The sequence below is a fragment of the Myotis myotis genome, unplaced genomic scaffold, assembly GCF_014108235.1.
Source record: "Myotis myotis isolate mMyoMyo1 unplaced genomic scaffold, mMyoMyo1.p scaffold_m19_p_3, whole genome shotgun sequence".
Taxonomy (NCBI): Eukaryota; Metazoa; Chordata; class Mammalia; order Chiroptera; family Vespertilionidae; genus Myotis; species Myotis myotis.
In genome coordinates this window covers 88,418,855-88,441,593 of record NW_023416335.1, presented here as the reverse complement: position 1 = coordinate 88,441,593, position 22,739 = coordinate 88,418,855, and the positions used below count along the sequence as shown (strand labels likewise).

At 44.8% G+C, this 22,739-nt stretch overlaps 1 protein-coding gene across 1 annotated transcript; it reads left to right on the top strand.

Annotated features, from left to right (window-relative positions):
- The first annotated feature begins 1,124 nt into the window (after positions 1-1,124).
- CUNH13orf42 (chromosome unknown C13orf42 homolog) lies at positions 1,125-22,357 on the top strand. Its single transcript, XM_036299453.1, has 4 exons — positions 1,125-1,535; positions 18,859-19,006; positions 20,998-21,238; positions 22,183-22,357. The coding sequence occupies exons 1-4, from the start codon at positions 1,125-1,127 to the stop codon at positions 22,355-22,357; spliced, it is 975 nt and encodes a 324-aa protein (XP_036155346.1).
- The last annotated feature ends 382 nt before the right edge of the window (positions 22,358-22,739 follow it).

Here is a 22,739-nt window from a genome sequence, read left to right as displayed (position 1 = left end):
CCCTCTTAAAAAAAAGAGCAAAACTGAGCCATGCTAATACATACATCCAATAACATTTCACATACAGTTTCTGGGGGCTCTCAGCCTCCGCTACACCCACCTCAGCTTAAGATAATGCCTGTGAGAGACTTACAGGCTTCAGCTCTCTGAGCAAAGAAACAGACTGTGTAGGAAAATGAGTGCAACAATGATGCTTAGCATTTGCCTGAAAAGAATTCTAGAGGGAACGTCCCGGAAATTCTAATGTATTCAAATGATGCTCTTGAAAAAATAGTGTGTGTCTGATCATAACTAGTCTATTTAGCTCAAGCTGAAAAGAACAGGTCTGCCCCGAACATGTGCTACCCTCAGCTGCCTGAGGCTTTTATGCAGAAAGTTGTGGTCCGGATACCTGAATCCTCCCATCTCCACAAAGGGCTGCTATCCAGTGACGGCTGAGAGATTTTGTTACGGCAGGTGAGGCGCCTGCAGGGCGCTCTGATGCCTGCTCAGGGCCCAGCTTATCGGAGATCTGCAAGCCAACTGCCAATGGCCCTGGCTGTGTGCGCCCTGGCCCAGCTCAGGGGACTGGATTTTACCTCAAGCCACACACTGCTTTTGGCTGAGTGGTGTCCTTGCAAAGTAGGATTTCGTTTTGGATACAGGAATTCAGGACCAAGGCTAGCTCAGCCAAGTGGAAACGTGCAAATTTATGCCAAGATCAAGTCAAATTGAGACCACATCCAGAAACGGAAAGTGAAAAGGAAAGAAAATAGTTAAGCAGGAAAAGCAATGTCACGTGTTCCCCATCCAGCTGGAGACCTCGATGGAGGAGCACAGAGGGTATTTGCCCCAAATGGTGCTTAGAACCAGCCGGGCACTTGCTTCTAAGCTCGGCGGGCACTCATTACCTCCTCTCCTCCGTGGCTTAAGGCATCTTGGTTATTGGGTATAAACGCCCACTCCCATGAGAGAGCCCCTGGTTGCCCACCTGACTGAGCCCGCACTCGCTCCTTGGCTTCCAGCGACCAGAGGCCTCCTGGAAGGCGAGGCCGGGAGGCCCGCATGCTGGCTCGCCCACCCCCAGCGAGATCAAGTGGCGGCGCGGGCAGCTGGAAGGCGCCCACGGAGAGAAACCGAGCACCATGCTCAGAAAGCTGCACTCGGTCTTCAGCTCCAGGGCGCAAAGGAAGGCGGAGGTGGCCGAGAGTTCCTACTGCGAGGGAGGCCCCCCGGTGCGGCTGATCCGCAGCAGCTCCATGTACGTGGTTGGGGACCACGGGGAGAAATTCAGCGAGTCCTTGAAGAAATACAAAAGCACCAGCAGCATGGACACCAGCCTGTACTACCTGCAGCAGGAGGGCGACCGGGCGTGGATGTACTCTCGCACCCAGGACTGTCTGCAGTACCTGCAGGAGCTGCTGGCCCTGCGGAAGAAGTACCTGAGCAGCCTCAACGACCTGAGGCCCAAGCGCGCCCACTGCTCCTCCACCTCGTCCCAATCCTCCAAGGGAGGAAAGAAGGCCCCCGGCCAGTCCCCCTCCAAAGAAATCAAGGTAAGTGCCGCTGAGAAGTGCCGCTGAGATGAGAGTGGTTGCAAGAGCCGCCGGTGCAGTTTGGAAGCTGGCTCGTCCAGGCACAGCTTAGTTAACGCGCACATTCCGAACAACAGCTCAGTTGTCCTCAGAACTCTCCATGGCCACCTCCCTGCCAGGGAGAACGGCTAGTCCCTGTTGATTTCCCGCAGGGAGGCAAGGGGACGCACCGCTCGCGGGGGCGCGGGGCGCCGTGCGCTGTGCGGGAGGGCTGGGCTTTGGTGGCAGGCAGCAGCACTGTGTGGCCTGGGACGTCTGTCATTTGCCGCCCATTTCATGGATGAGATCATACTTGCTTGGTGTTTGGGTGACAGCAAATCATTCCTCAACCAATGATTGCGGCTATTGTTATTACTGCAATCACATCTGAGAGTCCCAGTGGAAAGTGAAATCGTATGAACAAGATGTTTCAAATCTCTAGCTGCTCAGCCCCGTATGAATCAAGTAACTGCAGGCGTTGCTCCCTCAGGACCCCGCACCTGGGCATTGTGGGACTCCGCACAGCCACAGAGAGGGGCCTTGCTGGGCATCGCAGGCTGCAGGCCACACAGACTGAGCAGGAACTCAGTGGAAGAAATAGTGTGCATTTATCTGGTCATTTTTACCCTTCCCAGCCTTTGGATGTAGTACCTTTCTTTGAGCATTTCAGTGACACCGGAAGACAAGGGGGTAGTGGCTCCTGAGTCTGACAGGAATCCCATTTCTGTATTTCCTCAATTTTTTGTTCAATGCTTGAGGTTTGAGGCTGTTTTGTTATATATTTCCATCAATCATTTTCCTGCGGGTGGGGCTTTGGGGGTTCACAGCAGGCCTGTCTTTCCCACATCCTGGCTGGCTCCCAGCGTGCCCTGTGGGCCACGCAAGCCCAGTATTGTTGAGTGACTGATTGGATCACTATCAAATCTCCAGGCCTGGTCATTCAACTGGTTTTAACTGTCAGCACTTTATCCCAGGTGGGAGCAGTTTAAATAATCAATTTAACTCCCGAAGTATATTATGTTGGGGCCCATACAAAGGTCCTACTCTTAGGTCCTGGGACTGAGCCTGTGCCAGCTAGCTGTAGGTTTGTGGGCCAGTCACCCGTTTTGGGGGCCACTTCTGATGACAGAGGGTGTTGCAATGACTTCTGGACTCCCTTCCAGCTTGAGTGTCCTGGGGTTCTAGGCTCTGGTTAGGGTCCCTCTGGGCACTATGTTTCCTGCAGAACGGGGTCCTGTCTTTGTAGAATGGAGCTCCCTTCCTCCCTGCCCCCTTCCTGGTCCGGCTGCCTGAAGGCGGAGAGAGGATTAGAGGCAGAACGAGCAGCTGTGGCTGAGCAGGAATGGCTGTGAGGAGGGTCACAGGCACAGTACATTTCCTCGGGAGCTGCCTCTTACCATGGTGTGACCAGAAAGAGTTTTAAAAAGGACTTCGAAGTCAGTCAGAACAAGGCCTGAATTTTAACTCTGTATCTGCAAGTGAAAGCTGTGTGCCTTTGTCAAGTTGAGTTTCCGTCTCTGAGCTTCTATTTCGGGAGTGTGCGAATGGAAATAAGAGTCCACCTTGTGAAGAGGAAGCAAGATCCTGCCTGTGATAGGACCTGGCACGTACTAAGTAGTTCAGTGTTTACTGACCCTGGAATGTAAGGTGCAGCCTGTAGACAATGGCTCTCCTTCATCGCTCCTAAAGCAAGGGCTGTCCGCTGGCGTCCTGAGAAACATCGGGTGCAGGCTGCGTCCTCCAAGGGCAGGCTAGCAAGGTGGCTTGTGCTGCCTGGCTCTCTGCACAGCAGGGGCAGCGGCCCAGGAGAGCGCCTTCCTTCTGGAATGTCATCACCTTTCTGCATTGGTAGGAAATGATGTTCAAGGGTTAGGGAAAACAGCGTATTTTTTTCTTGACCCTCGGTTATGTGCTGAATTGTCTCCCCAAAATCAAGTTTCAATCCTAACACCTCAGAAGGTGATGTTTTAGGGAAAAGGGTGATTACAGATGTAATTAGTTAAGGTGATTGCGAATTATTAGGGTGGGTTCCTGATCCAACATCACTGGTGTCCTTATAAGAAGGGAAAATTGGGACACACGCACGCAGGCAGGGAGAATGCTGTGTGAAGACTGTACTTACGCTACCACATGCCAAGGAAATGCCAGAAGCTGGGAGAGGGGCTGGGGGCCTCCCTCCCCAGCACTTTCAAAGAGAGCACAGCCCTAGTCACACCCTGGTCTCAGACTTCTGGCCTCCAGAACTGGGAGAGAATACATTTCTGTTGGTCTAAGCTGCCCAGTTTGTGGTACTCTGTAGTAGCAGCCCTAGAAAATGAATATACCCCTCTGTAGCATCGGCCTTTTTTCTTCTCAAATATTAGTCTAAACACATCTCTGTTTTAGAATTTATCATGTCCTACTGTGGCTGTTAGCTTGTGTATCTCCCTTGGTGAACTGCAGTGAGCTTGATGAAGCTAAAACAGTATCTTTGTCATTTTCTTAACCCAGAGCATAGTGGTGAGTACTTACTGGTCAACTTATGGATGCTTTATAGACGAAAAGCCTGCTGTCTTTCATGCTGTAGATCATGGGCGAGCTGGCCTTCATGTAGGGAGTGAGCAGTGTTCCCTGTGGTTCTGGACACCATGGTGAGCCCTCCTTTTCTCCCTCCCCCCTCCCTCCCTCCCTCCCTCCCTTCCTCCCTCCCTCCCTCCCTCCCTCCCTCCCTCCTTCCCTCTCTCTCTCCCTCCCTCTCTCCCTCCCTCCCCATAAATACCAACTACAGAACCTAAGTTCCCCTATCTCTCAGGGGAAAGATAATGGCTTTTAAATGGTTTTGTTTAAAACTCTCAGTAAGAAGTAAATTTTAGATGCTGACCCAGTTTACCCAAACACACAACCAAAACAAAAGTTCTCTGTTTGATACTTTGATACTTTTCAAAGTGTTCTGTACTGATTTTTAAATATTGGTCATGACACATTAAATTGATTTCACACGCCACTCCTGGGGCAAGACTCAGAGTTTCTCACAGCCTAGAGCAGCTGTGGGCAAACTATGGCCCGCAGGCCGGATCCGGCCCATTTGAAATGAATAAAACTAAAAAAAAAAAAGACCGTACCCTTTTATGTAATGATGTTTACTTTGAATTTATATTAGTTCACACAAACACTCCATCCATGCTTTTGTTCCGGCCCTCCGGTCCAGTTTAAGAACCCATTGTGGCCCTCGAGTCAAAATGTTTGCCCACCCCTGGCCTAGAGTGAGGTATCCCCACAGGTCCCGCTGAAATGCTCACGCATAACTAAGGCATGATGCACTTGGGTGCCAAGGCGTCTGTTAGCCGTTAGCCTCACTCCCAGGAAATGTGGAGAGCCTGGAAGGGCACCTACATGGGATGAAGGAAGGAGGAAGTGAAGTGAGCCTGGGGTGGGGGTGGGAAGACCCCTGGGTTCCCATGACCATGATGGGTCCTGACCAGGCCCTGTGGCAATCTGCTCCTCCGTCAGGATAAGAGGGAATTACAAAAATGAATAAGACACACATTTTGCAACATTTTAAATCAAACCAAACACAAATTTCATATCTGAGGAGTTATGTGTCAGTGTTGGGTATGGGGTGCAATTTGGGACTCATTGTTTAAATGACCAAATGTTAGCATCTCCAACACAGAGCAAAATTCATGTGGAGGAAGGATGGCATATTTGAAATAGTCCTGGAACTTCTGAACCTATCGGGCGAGGCCACCGGACCCCATGCCCTGGGCACCTGGGGTACTTCTGCCATCGAGGAGGAATAGTGGGGTCTCCTTCACACCCACCTCCCCTGCTCCTGTGCTGAAACCCAGGCACAATTAGGAACAATCAGCAGTTATTCCTGACTTCTAATCATCCTCCAAACTCCGTGTGTTGAGTCCTAGCCCCACACTGCCGATGGAATAGCTGGGGCTCAGAGACATCAGGTGCTCTGTAAGGCTGTGACCTGATCAAGAGGGAGCCAGCCTCTATCCTGCCAGAACTCACACTCCTGTTCATGTATCCATGGCACCTTTCCATTGGAAAACATATCTGAGCTTGTGTAATATATCAGGTGCGGGAGCCTGCACTTCAGGGTGAGGCTGCTTCATCCCGCACAGCTGGGCCAGCAGAGTCCTCCCCCTGCACGGCTTCCATGCTCCGGCGAAGCTCCCCCACGAGGCGGCATGGCCTGGGCGTCTGTGCGGGAGAGACCTGGACCGGAAGCACCACAGACAGGCACACTTTAGGCCCCCTCCTCTCCACAATCCATGAGTGAAAATCCCTCCCTCTTGACACCTTCTCTTCACATGGCTAACTCTGATTCCACTTTTACTCTTGATCTCTGTAGCACTGAAATACCGAGTTTGTACTACCTCCTCTTGCACTAGGAAGAAAGCTGGGGGGACAGCGTGAGCACTGCTGCAGCAGGCACTTGGTAATGTGTCGGTATTGTGTCCTCAAATCATTTCAACAGAAATAAGTTCACACGTCCCAATTCATTCTTCCAATTATCTGAGTGAGCCACACACCAGCAGAATAAGGTAGCAACAGAAGCTGGAAAATCAGGAGAAAAAATCATCAACAGAAAATCAAAAGAATATGCAGATCATGTAGTTAATTCAGCTGCTGTAGATGAGCTTTGGATTTAACTCTGCGCTTTCTGGAAGCTACAATAAAAAGAGAGCTGGACTTGTTTAAAAACTCTGACTATCTGAGAGGAAGAACCATACCCATTACTTAGGGAAAGTGAGATTTTCCCCAGATTTAAATTTCAAAATTCTCATATGAAACTTGATAAGGGAACCATGTGTGATGTGGCTGGTAATTCCCTCAATAATATTTTAGAAACAATTTTATCAATACATATATCACTAATTCATTCTTCATTCATCAACACATATTTATTGAGCATATGCTATGTGTCAGGGACTATTCTAGATACTAGTGAGCAAGTCCAAGTCCCTGTCCTCACGGGTGATCCCTCTTAGGGAGAGTGAGGCAATGCACCAGGGCATCACCCATTTTAGCTTACTTTTTCTTGTTGTAGGAAAATAAACTTAATATAAAATTTAGCACTTTAAACATACCACTTCATGGTTTCTTAAATGAGTGCTTTTTAGTGTCTCCAGATTATGGGCAATTAGGTTCATTACAGTTAATGAATTCTTAAGAAATTAAGTGGTTTTCTTTGAATGATTTTATATAAATTTCTTTTAAATATAAATGTATACATTTTCAGATTGTTAATTATCAGATAATAACCAGAATTCCTCATACTAGACTTCTTTGAACTTTTTCAAATTTCCATTTATATAAACCCAGAATAATTCATCCAAAAGACTATTAAACCATCCTATATAATAAAAGCCTAATATGTTAAGTGTCTGGTCGTCCAGTCAGCCATTCAACCAATCAAGGCATAATATGCTAATGATATGCGAAGGCCGTTCAACCACTCACTATGAAGTGCACTAACCACCAGGAGACAGACAGTTGACTGCTCAACTAGTCGCTATGATGTGCACTGACCACCAGGGGACAGATGCTCTGACAGGTAGGTTAGCTTGCTGCTGGGATCTGGCTGATTGGGACTGAGCAAGACGAGCCAGACATACCCTGGAACCCTCCCGCAGTCCCTCTCCATCTGGCCAACCTCCCACAACCCTCCCCAGCCCCGATCGTGCACCAGTGGGGTCCCTCGGCCTGGCCTGCACCTTCTCGCAATCTGAGCTGAGGAACCCCCCCCCCCCCACACACACACACACACTCCCCGAGTGCACGAATTTTATGCACTGGGCCTCTAGTAATTAATATATTTTTAGAATGTTATATAAATATATAGTTTTAGAACTTTACATAATATATTGGTAATAAACTAGAAAATGAGTTCCTTAAGAGATCATGGGTGCTCTAAAAATAATTCATTTAGGAATTAGGAAAATCTATATATATAAAAACCTAAGTGACTGAACAACCAAATGACCAGTTGACTGGTTGCTATGATGCGCGCTGACCACCAGGGGGCAGACGCTTAATGCAGGAGCTGCCCCCTGGTGGTCAGTGTGCTCCCACACTGACCGATGGGTGCTCAGCTGACCGTTGGGCGCCAGATGCAGGGCTTACGGCTGGCCACTGCAGCCCGGACACCGCAGCAGAGCAGCAGCAAGCCTACCAAACAGTGGTGGCAGGTACAGTGGGGCCAGGATGAGCAGGAGCAGCAGGCAGAAGTGGCAGGCAGTGTTGGACTGCTGGTTTTGGCCTGATTCCCGCAGGCTATGCCGAGGGACCCTACTGGTGCACGAATCTGTGCACTGGGCCTCTAGTGTTTCTATAAAAGGTTTGACAATCATTAATTTTTTAAAGCTATAAAATAGTCTTTTAAAGTAAAAGACTTAAAATTTATTTTTATATTAACCATTTAAATAATTTCAAAGTGTACATTTCAGTGGCATTAAGTACAAACACAATGTGGTGTAGCCCACCCCTATTTCCAGAACTTTTCATCATCCCAAAGAGAAATTCCATATCCATTAAATAGTAACTCCCCACTTCCCCTGCCCCCATCCCTCTAATAGGTAAGCTCTAGTCTATGTTCTGTCTCTATGAATTTGCCGATTCTAGGAACCTCATATAAGTGGAGTCATACTGTGACTGGCTTTTCTCACCTAGAGCAATATTTTCAAGGTTCATCCATGTTGTAGCATGTGTCAGAACTTCCTTCCTCTGTATGACTGACCAGTTTGGGTATTGATGGGAGGTAAAGAGGACACATTCCAGATTGTGCTCTGACTGACCACTGCTCCCTCACGGAGGACAGCTCCTCCTATTTTAAGGCCAGGTGAACCAGTCACCAGCCAGCATCCTCCCGCAAGAACTGGACCACATAAGAGAAGAGCCTCAGGGAGGCTGGCCACGGGGCCAGGGCTGGCCCAGGGAGGCAGTCCGGGGTTGGCTGCGGTGCCCCATGGAACGTTGCCCAGACGGTTTGGCCTGGACAGTTTTCGAGGCCAGGTTACCAGTCTCCTGTGGATCACCTGGTTCTGAGCAGCTTGGATTCCTGATTTGTCTGCCGGGATAAAGTAGCTGCAAATGTATACCCCTCCTGCACCACCACCTCACCCTCCCTCTGCTCCAACTGAAGGAATTCACCTGCTACATTTTAAAAGAACCAGTGGAATTCTGGAGCATGCCTGCCAAAAGTGATTGCTTTTAATTTAAAGTAGTTTTATTCTGACAATAGTTAGCTTTCAGAATAAATTTTTTTATAGAAGCCACTCAATCTTGTTTCATGAAATAAGACCATGTCAACAGCAGATAGAAGATTCTTTCTCCTCTATGGCAGGAGAGTCTGAATTCAACCTAATTAGCCACATATAATTGCATATGGGAAAGGAAGCAGGTTCTGGATCTGTTTACATGGCTGAGAAATATTCTTCAGATCTGATGGGGAGACTTTATGCAAACACAGTGATATTAAAATGCAGGCTTTCTGTGAACATCAGTTACTGGGTGGGGGTGGAGTCTCTATCCCATGGCCTATGGTTTGCAGAGCTGAAAGGCAGTAAACATTCAATATGAGCTGCAAAGAATATTTCATTATGCTTGGCAGAGCTTTTCACAAGATGACGGACAGTATAAGAATGATTGACAACAGAGCATATAATTCCTGTAGCCCCTCTCAGACCGCTAGGTGGGTGATTATATTTTCTAATCTATCTTCCAGGCACCTGCTGGAAGCAATATTTCCTCCTCCCTTATTCCTTGCCATCACATTCTGGTCACCTGGTTGACTTCCTGTCTTTTTTAGGCAGCAGAAAAGCACTTCCCCAGGAAGTCATTTCTCATGTTCACACTCTAATTCAGTAGATTTCCCTCCTCCCTGTGTCTGAGCCCCATCTCAGCACTCAGCACCCAGCACTCAGTACTCAGCACACAGCACTGTAATGGTCAGTTCATTTGCTATTTCTGCTACTGGTCATCAGTTCACTGTGTGAAGGCACCTTGTCTTATTCATCGTTTTATCTCCAATTTCTAGTAAGGCTCCAGGCACATCGTAGATGTTCAATAAACCAATAATCTGGGAAGCTCCAACTATAATTTAAGAAGGAAACTTACAAAGCTTGATGGAAGATCTGGAAAAAATAATAGGTCTGTGGTTTCCAGTGAGTGGAAAATTATCTTTTATTTTTAATGGAGTAAAATACAGTTTGAGTATATTCATATGCCATCAGATCCTGATAATTAAAACATCCAGTCTGTAATGGATCAGAGTTCACCATTCGAAGGACACTTTTTTAGGTAAACATTTTTTTCTAATGATAAAGTTGCATTTCTTCATTAGGTAAAATTTGTAAAATACAGAAAAGCATACAGAAGAAAATAAAAATAACTTAGAAACCTATCATTCAGAGATAATGACTATAAAATATGTAGGTATATTTTATTTCAATCATTTATTTTCTGTACTTTTGCATATATGTATATTAGGAGTGCCAGATAAAATAAAGGATGTCTATTTAAATTTGAATTTCAGATAAACAATAGATTTTTTAGTATAATTATGTCCATTCAATATTTGGTATGTATTTATACTAAAAAATTATTCATTGTTTATGTGAAATTGAAATTTAATTGCCATTCTATATTTTTATTTGCTAATTTTGGCCATCCTAATGTATGTATATGTATAAATTGAGTAAATTTGGTCCATACCATATACTTTTTATAATCCCTTTTCTCAGTTAATATTTTATATTGTCAGTTCTTTCCCATCTTATGAACTAGTTTTTGGAAAACTCAAGTTCTAATGGCAAAAATTGTAACAATTTACAGTCTTTAAACAGTTGTTAAAAATTATAAGTACATACATCTTACTCTATGTCTATAAGGCATTTTTCGCAGTGATTCCTGTAAGTGTGATTAATGGATAAAGAATAAAAGGTCAATTATTTTTAAAGATCCTTCTTTATATTGCTTTCATAAACATTTTAAAATTTACACTTTCATCAACAGTGTGTTAGAAAGTCCTCTTTTTTAATTTTAAAAAAATTATATTTATTGGGGTGACAAAATTGTATAGGCTTCAAGTGTACAATTCTATGCTACATCATCTGTTTATTGCATTGTGTGCCCACCACCTGAAGTCACATTTTCCTCTGTCACCATATATTTGACCCCCTTTACACTTTTCAACCCCCTCCACCTTCCTCCCCTCTGGTTACCATCATACTATTGTCTGTGTCCGAGTTTGTGTTTATTTGTATTGTTTCTTCATTAGTTGCTTTCAGTTTTACATTCCACATGTGAGTGAAATTATATGGTTCTTGACTTTTTCCATTTGACTTATTTTTCTTAGTATGATATTCTCAAGATCCATCCATTTGTCACAAATGAGAAAGCCCTTCACATTGCTCTTTATCATCACCAAGTATTGCCATTAATTTTAAAAGTTTACTGATATAACTGCATTATTTTATGTGCTTTTCTTTGATTATTGCTTGAGCAAAGAATGACCCTTTTATTTTATTAAACCAATTTCTTATTAATGGATTACCCATTTATGTCTTTGTAAATTTTATGTTGGCTCTATTAAGGATTTATTATTGACTTATGTAAAATGTTTTTATGCTAAGTATATGAATACATTGTCTGCCATGTATGTTAAAAATACTCTAAATGGGTGGTTCTCAACCTTGGCTGCACGTTAGAATCACCTGGGAATCTTTTTAAAATCCTGATTTCTGGGCCTCATCCTCTGGAAATTCTGTTTCTTTGTTACTAATGTTGTGGCCTCACCCCATAACAGAGAAACAGAATTTCCGGAGGATGAGGCCCAGAAATCAGCATTTTAAAAAGATTCCCAGGTGATTCTAATGTGCAGCCAAGGTTGAGAACCACTGCTCTAAGTTATTATGTACCTTTTAATTTAATTTGACATTATCTGATGTACAAATACTACTGATGTTTGTATAGTCAAATTGATAATTTTTGTCTTTGATAGTTCTTCCATTACTCTCATGCTTAGAAAGTCCTTCTATGCCTCAAAGTCAATTGCATATTTGCCATTTTTCTCCATTTTTAATAGTTCCATGAAAATAAAACATCCCAATTCTTTTGTCTATCAGCAAATTATTTTGACATGTAGTGGGAAGTGAGAATTCAAAGTGAATTTTTTCCCAAATAGCAAAGTCTTCCAACACCACTTATTGACAAATCTATCCTTTCTCTTATTGGATTGCGATGTTTCACTTATTGGATGTAAATATTTTATACTATGTTTCAAGGGTGTTAGTTCAATTCTATCAGTTTTGCTTCTAATGGTTTGATAAATGATAAAAAAATTTTCACTCAGTGTTTTGTTGAAGTGAAATGACCATTTAGATGGTGTTTAAGAAGCGGAGTTACCAGGCACTAACAACAACAAAATGACCTGAAGATTATAAAGCTGGGAGGTAAAAGACGAAGCCTATCAGCCTGTGAGTTTAGAACCTCTAATACCAAAGGCAGAAGGTGTGTAGCTATGCTTCCTAAATGGTTGTCATGTTTTGACAGGTAATACCCAGGCTTAGTTATACTAGAGTTTGTGGCAAACTTCTCCCTTCTTTTTTATCTTTTTGAGCTGATTTTTTCAGCTCCATTATCTGCTTCACTGATTTCCAGCCCCCTCAGCTGTGGCCAGTCTACCATTTAGCTTATCTATTGAAACTTTGTATGTGGGTATATGTATGTGTGTATTTAGGTTTCAGTGATTATATCTTTTCCCAAGTTATTTCTCATATCTACAATTCTTGTTTCAATAACGCACATTTTTTTTTTCCACAAACTCCTATTCAACTATGGATACATATTTTCTTAGGTGTTCTAAATAAAAGGGATAAGGTAAATATCTATTTGTACTTGGCCTTGAAAGTCTATCAGAAGGATGGTAGAAGGCCAAGTGAATGAATTAGAGCTTTCAAGGTTTGTCCTTAAAATCTTCTTTTAATGATATTAAATTGCTTATTGATAAATTTAAGCTGTTTTGCCTTTAATTTCACCCAGCTGATCCAAGAGAAAATGATCTCTTCAATCCAGGCTATCTCAATTATATTGACATTCAGATTTCCAGGTATAATTAGTTCAAGAGAGTATTATCAGTACTCCATAAAGATAAGGAGTACACACACTGCCAGTTTGGTTCAGCTGGTTGGGCATGGTCCCATGCACGAAGAAATTGCCAGTTTGATTCCTGTCAGGGCACATGCCCGGGTTGCAGGCTCAATCCCTAGTAGGGGCATGCAGGGGTAGGGGGGCAGCCCATCAATTACGTTTCTCTCTCATCAATGTTTCTATCTCTTCCTCTCCTTCTCTCTCTCTAAAAATCAATAAAAACATTTTTTTAAAGAAATATAAGCAGTACAGAGTTCTCAGAATTTGTCAAGTTAAATCCAAAAGTATACATTAACAACATGCAAACTGGTTGGAAAATGTAAACATAAGGTAATGGCATGTATACAGCATATATTCGTTCACTCAACAAATATTTATTACTCCATACCAGCCCTCAGCATAGGTGCTTGACATTCTTAGATGAAAAGATAATTCATCTGCCCTGACATGGCCCGTACTATAATCTGAAGCTGCAATTCTCAGCATCACTCTCGGAACCACACTGGTGTGTTGGGGTTCCTTGGAAGAGAAAGAGGTAGAAGTGTAACCAAGAATGTTAGGAGTATGTGTGTGGTACAACTTGTCTCTGTGTACAAGGGCTGGCAGTGAGCACTTATCAGCAGAGTATTTTCTGTGAGTGTTATTTGCCAAAGCTGCCTCAAAGAAGAGGTTAAGTACCACCGGTCTTCTCGGGGCTATGAAGGTATCTGTCCACACGGAGCAGGACATGAGCATAGAGAAAAGGCGCCTGGGACTGTTTGCTGCAGTGAGTAGGCGGGCCCTCTGAAAAGGTGAGGAAGGTTGCCAAGTAGGAGAGGTGAGAAGGAGGCTAGGTGTTTAGTGTGTTCCTCTTGGCTTTGGGTGGGTTTAGAATGTCCCCCTACCCTAACCTCTGAAAAAAATATTGTTGTTTACAACTGGAAGTTTATTTTGTAGAAACCAAATCTCTTGCAAACAAATACTGACAGATCCCAGAAGAAAACAGATTGGAGACGGCCAGGTACCCAGAGGTCAAGTGAAACCAGCAGGAGAGCAGCTGATATGAAATGCAGAAAAATATCACAAACTGCTCTGGGGGACTCGAAAGTTAAAGTGAGAAGTAAGTGGAGTTTGGTTTGGAAAAGTGCAAAGATTTCCATCTGGGCAAAGTAATCTGAGACTCAGGCCTAGAGTGAGGGGGTGGGACAGGGAGGCCTGGAAAATGATAACCCTAAGGCCACGAAGGTGAAATGTGAAAGGCAAACTGGAGTGGAGTCGCAATGCAATACAGATGCTTTCAGAGCAAGTGCCTTCCCCGTGGGGCTGCTGCGGGGCTGATGAGGCAACATGAGCTCTGTGAAACCCAGGCCTCACCAGGGGCAACAGGCTGCAGGCTGCGTCACATGCAGGCTTTCCAAAGGCGTCTTTAAAACCTTCGGGCTGGAAAAAGTCAGGTTGGGAGGGAAGCAATACACTTTTACCTGGAGTTCTGAGTTCAGCAAGGGAGGACTATTTTGGATCTCACCCAGGGGTCCTGATCACTGACCTCCCATTTTATACCACAACCTCTTTGTTAGGTAGATTTTCCTGTCATATTAGCCTGAGCCCTGAACCTTGAGCCTCAGTTGATGCAGTCATTGTGCTAGTGGTATCTGTGAGTGTTGACCAAGAGAATGTCCTTGTAGAGGTGAGAAAAGGCCATGGAAGCTATGGGAAGGTGGAGGAAGCTAGACTCAGCCATGGTCCCTCCCCCAGCTTGGGTCCCTCCCCCATGCCTGGGTCGCTCCACCATGGCCGGTTCTCTAGTGAGTGGTGGTTCTTAACTGCTGTGCAGTGGAATCACTTGATTATTTAAAGTAAGTGGTCTGGGAAAGGGCCAGGTGTAGCTATTCTTTAAGAAGAATAGATCCAGGAGATCCTGATGTCTAGCTGGGATTGGGCCAGACTGTCATAGAGTCACCCCAACAGGGTTAAGAGGGAGGCATCCCTTCACTGCCTCCCAGGCCATGCGCTTAGACTTGGTCAAGGGCTGGTGCTTTCATTTACAGGGAAGGAAGGCGGGACTAAGTAAGGAAGGGAATCCATTGTTTATTCATTTACGTTTATGTATATCCCTACCTCATTTCATGAAGGGCGTGGAGGGCTTGGAGGGAACTGCTTACACAGGTTTGTATGGGTCAGCCACAAATAATGTCACCAGAGTGTCCCAATGCCTCACTCTCAGCCAGACCAGGATCCAAAAGCTCTTAGTAGAAATAAATTTTATAATGCTAATGTACTGCCTGACTCAACAGAGACCCCTGGAGTGGGATCTAGATAATGGGACTCTTCATTGTTGTCTAAGGAGCTTGTCAGTGTCTCCAGGTGTGCCCAGGAAGGCACTCTCTACTAAGCATAGTAGAAGGGGCAAGGCATGGGAGAGAGACCTGAGTCTTGAATCCTAAAGCTTGAAGCTTTGGAAACAACCAACATGTTTGAATATCTGGAATAACTAACAAGTGTGTAGCTGAAAGCGCCTTGTCCATCAGTGTTGATAGAGAGTTCAGTGGCTAAAGTGGTTTATTTTTTTAATTTGTGAGGATGTTCAGGAGATCCATAAGAGGCCACAATAAAGGGCTTATGTTAAATTAACTAATGGTAGTGTGCTTGTTGTTTTCTAGGCCTTTGATAGTTAAAACACCAAAGAGTCTCTTCTAAACCCTTCTAAGTGAAAGTAACTGCTTTGGGCTGCTCTCAGCTGATTGCCAAAGTCTACTTCCTGGAGGCGTTGAGGAATGAGCAGCTTACATCAATTGGAGGTTGACCCAGATGAAAAAGAATGTGATGCCCACATGCAAGCCTGGGACGCTTGTATTAAGCCAAACACTGATGGTAGTTGCTGCTGGAGACTTTGAGACATCTTCTTCATACCGAGATGGATTTTGAGATGCAAAAACCTATGCACCTGGCATTCCTCTTAAGTAATATTCATTCTTCCTTTGCGGCTCAGTCCAGATGTGTGGCTTTCTTCAATCTTTGTTTTTCTCTCTTTCACTTCACAAAAATAATCTCTGAAATGTTATGTGTGATGGTAGAATTAAGAAAGTGGTCACCGTGGAGAAGAAGCTGTCTCAGCCAAGTCTTTTTTTTTTTTTTTTTTTACTTCAGTATTATTTTTATTAATTTCAGGTGTGAGGCATAGTGGTTAGAGCCTAACCGTTAGACAATCATATACTTTACAAAGTGTTCCCTCTGATATTCTCAGTACCCACCTGACACCATACATACCTAATATAATATTTTTACTATATTCTCTATGCTGTACTTTATTTTACATCCTTATGACTATTTTGTAACTGTCAACTTGTACTTAATCCCTTCACCTTTTTCACCCAGTCTGGTAATGATCAGTCTGGGTTTTTTTTTGTATCTATGAGCCTGTTTCTGTTTTGTTTGCTTATTTATATTGTTCTTTAGATGCCACATATAAGTGAAATCATATGGTATTTGTCTTTCTCTGACTGACTTATTTCACTTAGCATAATACTTTGTAGGTCCATCCACGCTGTTGTGAATTATGAGGTTTCATTCTTTTTATGGCTGAGTAATATTCCATTGTGTATATGTATCACCCCCTTTTAATTCACTTGCCTATTGATGGGCAGTTGGGTTGTTTCCATATCTTGGTTATAATAAATAATGTTGTGATGAACCTAGGGGTGTACCTATTCTTTCAAATTAGTGATTTGGGTTTCTTCAGATATATATATATACACAGAAGTGGAATTGCTGGGTCATATCAGCCAGTTTTGGTAGATGAATGGGAGTCAGCCAGATGAGACAACCACGGCAGAGGGACCAGCAAGAAAAAACACATGGAGGATAAAAGAATATTGATTGCCTATATTGATGAGCCCTCCTGTCATTTGACTGCAGGGAGGATGCCTGGTGGCCTGGCCTGCTGTGCGCATAGAGACTTTCAAACAGTCCTTCATCAGTCCCGCACCACCCTCCCAGCCCTGTTGTATCTGGTGTTGTTAAGTCTGGAGCATTTTCAGTTCCCAAGGTTCAAAATGACCCCTCCTCAGCTGCTTCCCCACCCAGGAAGCTCTGGAAGGACAGGCCCTCTGCTCTATTACATCAATGACCTTCCTTCCACTGCTTGCCAACTGCCAGACGCTTTTGGAAATCTGTCTTTTGCTGATGGCCTCTCACTGTTCTCTTTGTCATTGGAGTTTCTACTTTCCTCCCTCCTTACTTTCATTTTAGTGGGCTCTTTGAAGAGGGAAGGATGACTTCATTTGGATGGCTTTCCACTTTTAACAAAAATGATTTAGGTGTATATTGTGGTTCTTCAATATTTTCTGTTAAGAAAAAAATTCTTGATTTAAAAATGTTTTCTAATAGTACAAAATACATATATTTCACCAAAGTCTTGTACATACATTTCCCAACATGCTAGTCTGTAATTAAATCATATTTATTGTTAATACCATCCCACTTCCAAAATGCCCATATAAAACAAAAGAACTCTACACCTCTACATATGGTCAAAATAGTCCAGGTTAGCACATATTGTCTCTTTTGAGTTCTCTATTTACTGAATTCCTCAGGGAACTTTTCACTGGTTCATGGTTGATTCTTGTGTGGTCAGCTCCCTGTTGAAGTTTCTGTGGTGCTTGAACTTCCATGATGTCAGTCACTTGTGATCCTTGGTGGGCTGTTGTGATGATGAATAAGATCCTGGAGGAGAAGGAATCAGGACAGAGCCCAGAACCCAGTTAGGCACTCAGTATATTCTTATTAACTATACTAGAGGCCTGGTACACAAAAATTTGTGCACTCGAGAGGGGATCCCTCAGCCCGGCCTGTGCCCTCTCGCAGTCTGGGACCCCTCAGGCGATGTCCACCTGCTGGCTTAGGCCTGCTCCCCTGGGGATCAGGCCTAAGCTGGCAGTCAGACATCCCTCTGGCAGCCCGGGAGCCCTTGGGGAATATCTAGCAGGGGATGGCCAGCGGGGAGCAGGCCTAAGCTGCAGTCAGACATCCTTAGCACTGCTGAGGGACCCTCTCCCGCCTCTACCACTGTGCTGGCAGCTGGCAGCCTTGCTTGTGGCTGAGCAGAGCTCCCCTTGTGGGAGCGCACTGACCACCAGAGGGCAGCTCCTGTATTAAGCACCTGCCCCCCGGTGGTCAGTGTGTGTCATAGTGACCAGTCATTCCCAGTCTTTCTGCTGTTAGGGTCAATTTGCATATTACCCTTTTATTATATAGGATAGAGGCCTGGTGCACCAGTGGGGGCTGGCTGGTTTTCCCTGAAGGATGTCCTGGATAGGGGTGGGGGTCCCTCTGGGGTGCCTGGCCAGCCTGGGTGAGGGGCTGAGGGCCCTTTTAAGGCTGGCCATGGCCAGCTGGAAGTAGGTATCTGGGATTTATTTATCTTCTATAATTGAAACTTTGTAGCCTTGAGCGGAGCTCAGGGCTGGCAGGGCAGGCGGGAAGCTTGGCTTCCTCCATTGCCGGGGGCAACTCAAGCCTCCTGCTCACTCCATCTTTGTGGCCACTGCCATCTTAGTTGAGTTAATTTATATATTCGCTCCTGATTGGCTGGTGGGCATGGCTGGTGGGTGTAGTGAAGGTATGGTCAATTTGCATGATTCTCTTTTATTAGATTAGATATTTTATTTCTTGCACTTTTCAAACAATGATACTAATTTCTCTTCAATTTATTCCATGAATTGGGCCCAATTTTGTTCACTTTAGGCACTGACAACGTTTAGGGATTAGTTCCAACATATCTTGTCCTCTCTTTCCTGCTGTGAGCATCTTATCACTTACCTAAGGAACTGTATCATTGCCTAACTGGGTGTTCATCAGCAAGGAAGGGCAAAGAAAAACTAAGTGTTTCATCTGATGGTTAATAACCATCTGTGACCAAGAGAGGCCATTCTTTTCATCCTTTCTCTCTCCTTCCTTGAGGTAATTGAAATCCATTGACCTATAGCAATGTAGGTGTGGAGCATCTACCTTCCTTCCACAGAGTACTTATATGAATTTCCCTTGTAAACCCTGCGGATTTATAACTTCACACACATTTAGTTTCAGCAACATTTAATTCTATTCAGCAGTTATGACTGACATGTGTGAGGATGCTATACAGTTGGCTCAAGCAACTCTTTCTCCTCCCCTTCACCTGCAGCAGAAAGCAACCCCCAAGAAATACTGGCAGTTCAGCGCAGACGTGGCAGAGGCCATTGCCTTCTTTGACTCCATCATCGCAGAGCTGGATACAGAGAAACGGCCACGGACTGCTGAGACAGACCCCCCAAATGAAGATGTGGACTTTGATGGTGAGTGCCATCCCTGGGGGCAGAAGGCGGATGGGTTGTAGTCTCTGAAGAGGACTAATAAGATGGGCTATCAGGAATCCTACCTCCCCATGACAGGGAAACACATCTGCAAGCCAGAGCCTGGCCCTGAGCTTGTACTTCTCTTGGGGGTGCTTTGCTTTAGTTGTCTCAGCTGACACTGCCTCAACCTGCCCCTTTAACACCTGAGGCCATATTTGGGCAAAAACTCCTTTCCTGTGGTCTGTTGCCACAGCTGAGACAGGGTGACACTTTTGTAAGAGCCTATGAGCTAAAGTAATAGAAAAATGGATAAATGAAGGCGTTGGATGGGGAGTTGCTGTTAAATGGGTATAGAGTTTCAGTTTTGCAAGATGAAAAAAATTCTGGAGATCAGTCACTTAACAATGCAAATATATTCAACACTACTAAACTGTACACTAAAACATGGTTAAAGTGGTAAATTTTACATTATTTGTATTTTACTACAATTTTTTTAAAAGGAAAGCAAAGAGGGCAAATTATATTTGAAAATTTAGCTTCTGGACCTCCCTTAGCTAGCATGGCCATGGGGCAGCACCAGCTGTTAGACACAACTCTGACCCTTCACCCACTTTGTCATCCCTCTTCACCCCTCCCCCCAGCACTACCTCTGTGGCATTCATGAGCCACCACACCACGAGGATGTGTAGGGCAAGAGAGGGCCAGGGAGCTTGTCCAGGCCTAGCATGGAGCCTGGAGAGGGAGCGAGGTGAGGACTGAGGGTGATACTTTTCTCCCTGTCTAGGTATGTCACGGCTCTCTGCTGGTGGAGAGCAAAGAATTCAACCATGTACATGAGTTGAGCCCACTTTTAAATTCCATTACTCCAGTTTTTTAATCTGTGACTTGCCTCCCATCAGGTAATTAATGATGGTTTTATTTAGGTCTCTCTGAGATATCAACTTTTGGCACTAATACTAAATTGTTCTTAATTATTTAATTATCAAAATATTATATTCTTGTTCTTCTGGCCTGGATTGACCTTAATCTGTGAGGTTTCTGTTCTCACTGAGTTCTGTGGAATTTCCCAGGTTACTATTGCTCTCCAAGTTCATTGTACCCTGCAGGGCAGCTGTCTGCCCTCCTCTCTCACAAGCCCCTTCAGTCCCTGACAAAGGCTGGCCCACTCCCGGGGAGTCAAACCTAGGAATCCAGGACATTGATGAGAGGACAACAAAACCCACTGAGGACAAGTGTCATCTTCATAGTTGTTTTGAAAATGGCTTTATGGTTTTTCTCTAATAATAATTGTAACATATTATAAATCAATTGAGTAAACAATACATTGAAGCATAAAGAAGAAAGTAAAGAATATGGTCTGTAATACTATTACCTGGAGATAGTAATCACTATTAACATTTTGGTGTATGTCTTTTCAAAAAGGTTTTAAACAAAAATACAGACTCAGTTTATTTTTTTTTAAAACAAAAATAGGATCTCATCTGCTCTTTTCACCTAAGAATTTACAATACAACATTGGCATCTTTCCAAGTTAGTAAATATAGACCTATGTTCTTATTTTTACATATTTTTTAATTGATTTTAGAGAGAGGGAGAAAGGAAGAAAGAGGGAGGGAGAGAGAGAGAGAAACACTGATGAGAAATTTCAATCAGCTGCCTCCTGCATGCCCCATACCGGGGATTGAGCCCCCAACCCAGGCATGTGCCCTGTTTGGGAATCAAACAGCGACCTCTTGGTTCAATCAACTGAGCCGCACCCGCCAGGGCTTTATGTTCTTCTTTTTAATTGACACACAATTTTCCATTGTATTCCTACACCATAACTGCAAAGTCAAATCAGCCCCTTTGCTTGGCTCTCCAGTCCTTCCTAGGAATTCACTGCTGTGTATATGCATTTGTTTTAAGTTCTCAACCCTGTTCACGCTCTCTGTTGCCTCTGCTCCTCCCAATGGTGAGTCCTCCTTTCCAGGGACCCTGTTTCTCTCTTCCAGTGGCCACCAGCTCCCGGGAGCACAGCTTGCACTCCAACTGGATCCTGCGGGTGCCACGCCGGCACTCTGAGGACATGGCTGTACACACCATACACACGACAGGCGGCCAGTTTCGAAAAAGCACGGAGCGTAGGACCATTGGCACTCAGAGGAGACTTGAGAGGCACCCCATTTACTTGCCCAAGGCTGTGGAAGGGGCATTCAGCACCTTGAAATTTAAGCCCAAAGCCTGCAAAAAAGAGTAAGTGCTTGGGCCACAGAGTATAACCAAAATGTTTTCATGTCCTCCAGACTCCTGGGATTTTAAGCTGCCTTGAGCCCCCATCCTATATGCTAAAAATTATTCTTGTCTATTTTTTGGGGGGATGGAAGTCTTAGTTTAAAAATGTTTTCTATTATATACACTAGCGTGGTTCACTGTTGTCACCACTCCTAACTGTGCTTCAGCTCTGGATCTGCCTCCCTTTCCTTCTGGCCTACTTAGTCCTTCTGCTCTGTGCCATCCTCTTTCCTTGTTTCCCCTAAATGCCACAGACACACTGCGTACTGCACATTTTTAATGAGAGTTTGGGGTTGAAGAGTGCATAGCACCGAGCTGGAACCAACATCAAACCGATCAGATGCCCTGCCTTAGAGAGGCATTGGCCAGGCTCAGGGGGTGAGCTTCCTGCTGGCTGGACCCCTCTCATCAACATTTCTCAACCTCTCTCTCCAGGTCCTTCTCTCCCAAGACTAGTGACATCTCTAGCCCCAAATTCCTGACCTGCTCCTTCAGAGCAGTAAGTGCTGTCTTGCTCTGGCCAACCCAGGCCACACTGGGGAACCCCACCTTGGGGTTCCATCTACGCTCATCCACCCATTTCTCTTTGTTTTTACAAGAGCCATTCACCTCTGGTGGATTCAGGGGTGTTTCTAAATAGCATTTTCCTCCCATAATAATGAACCACGTACAGAATGTATTAAAACCGAGGCCCAGCCCTCATCACCCACTTTCTCCTTCAAACCCAGCTTGAGGTCCAGCTGAGGTCCATTCCCAGTCCCCATAATAATACTGCTTTGTCCTCCACGAGGCCCAGCACTGGGGGAGTATCTAACGGCCTCCACTGGAGTGCTAAATCAGAGCATCCCTTCTCTGTGCAGCTGGCCAAGCCAAACGTAACCTCCCTGCTGCCTTCCTCCTTCCAGCCTGGGGAGCTCCAGACGGATCCTCTGCAACTTCTCCAGAGAAGACATGGAATGGGATGCGGAGCTCTTTGCGCTGGAGACGCTGGTGTCTCCCGGGGAGGACTACTTTGAGACAGAAAACCCCAAAGGACAGTGGCTGCTTCGAGAGCGACTCTGGGAACGGACAGTGCCCTGACTCCAGGCCCTTCAGCCTGGCTCAGGTTGGGTCCGTGAGAAGCTATCTGCTTTCAGTACAGAATGGGGTGATTGGTAGAATTAAAAATAGGAACTGTAACAAAGTCAAGTCCATGAGCACTCTGCTGGTGCCCAGTTAGTGCCAATTGTACCACAGCCTCCCAGAGGACTTGCTTTGCAAACTTCGGGAGCTGGTCTTTCCCTACACAGGCAGGTTAGCTGGTAGTGACAGCCTGGCTGGTCTTTAATAGCAGAAGGAATGGAAGGCCTGGAGCGGGAGTGTCGGGCTCACTCCCTGGCTCCCCTGGCCTGTTCTAGCTATCTGCCAAGTGGCTGCTAGTATCATGCTTTGTACAGGAAGTAATCTCACCCAGGGATTTCTG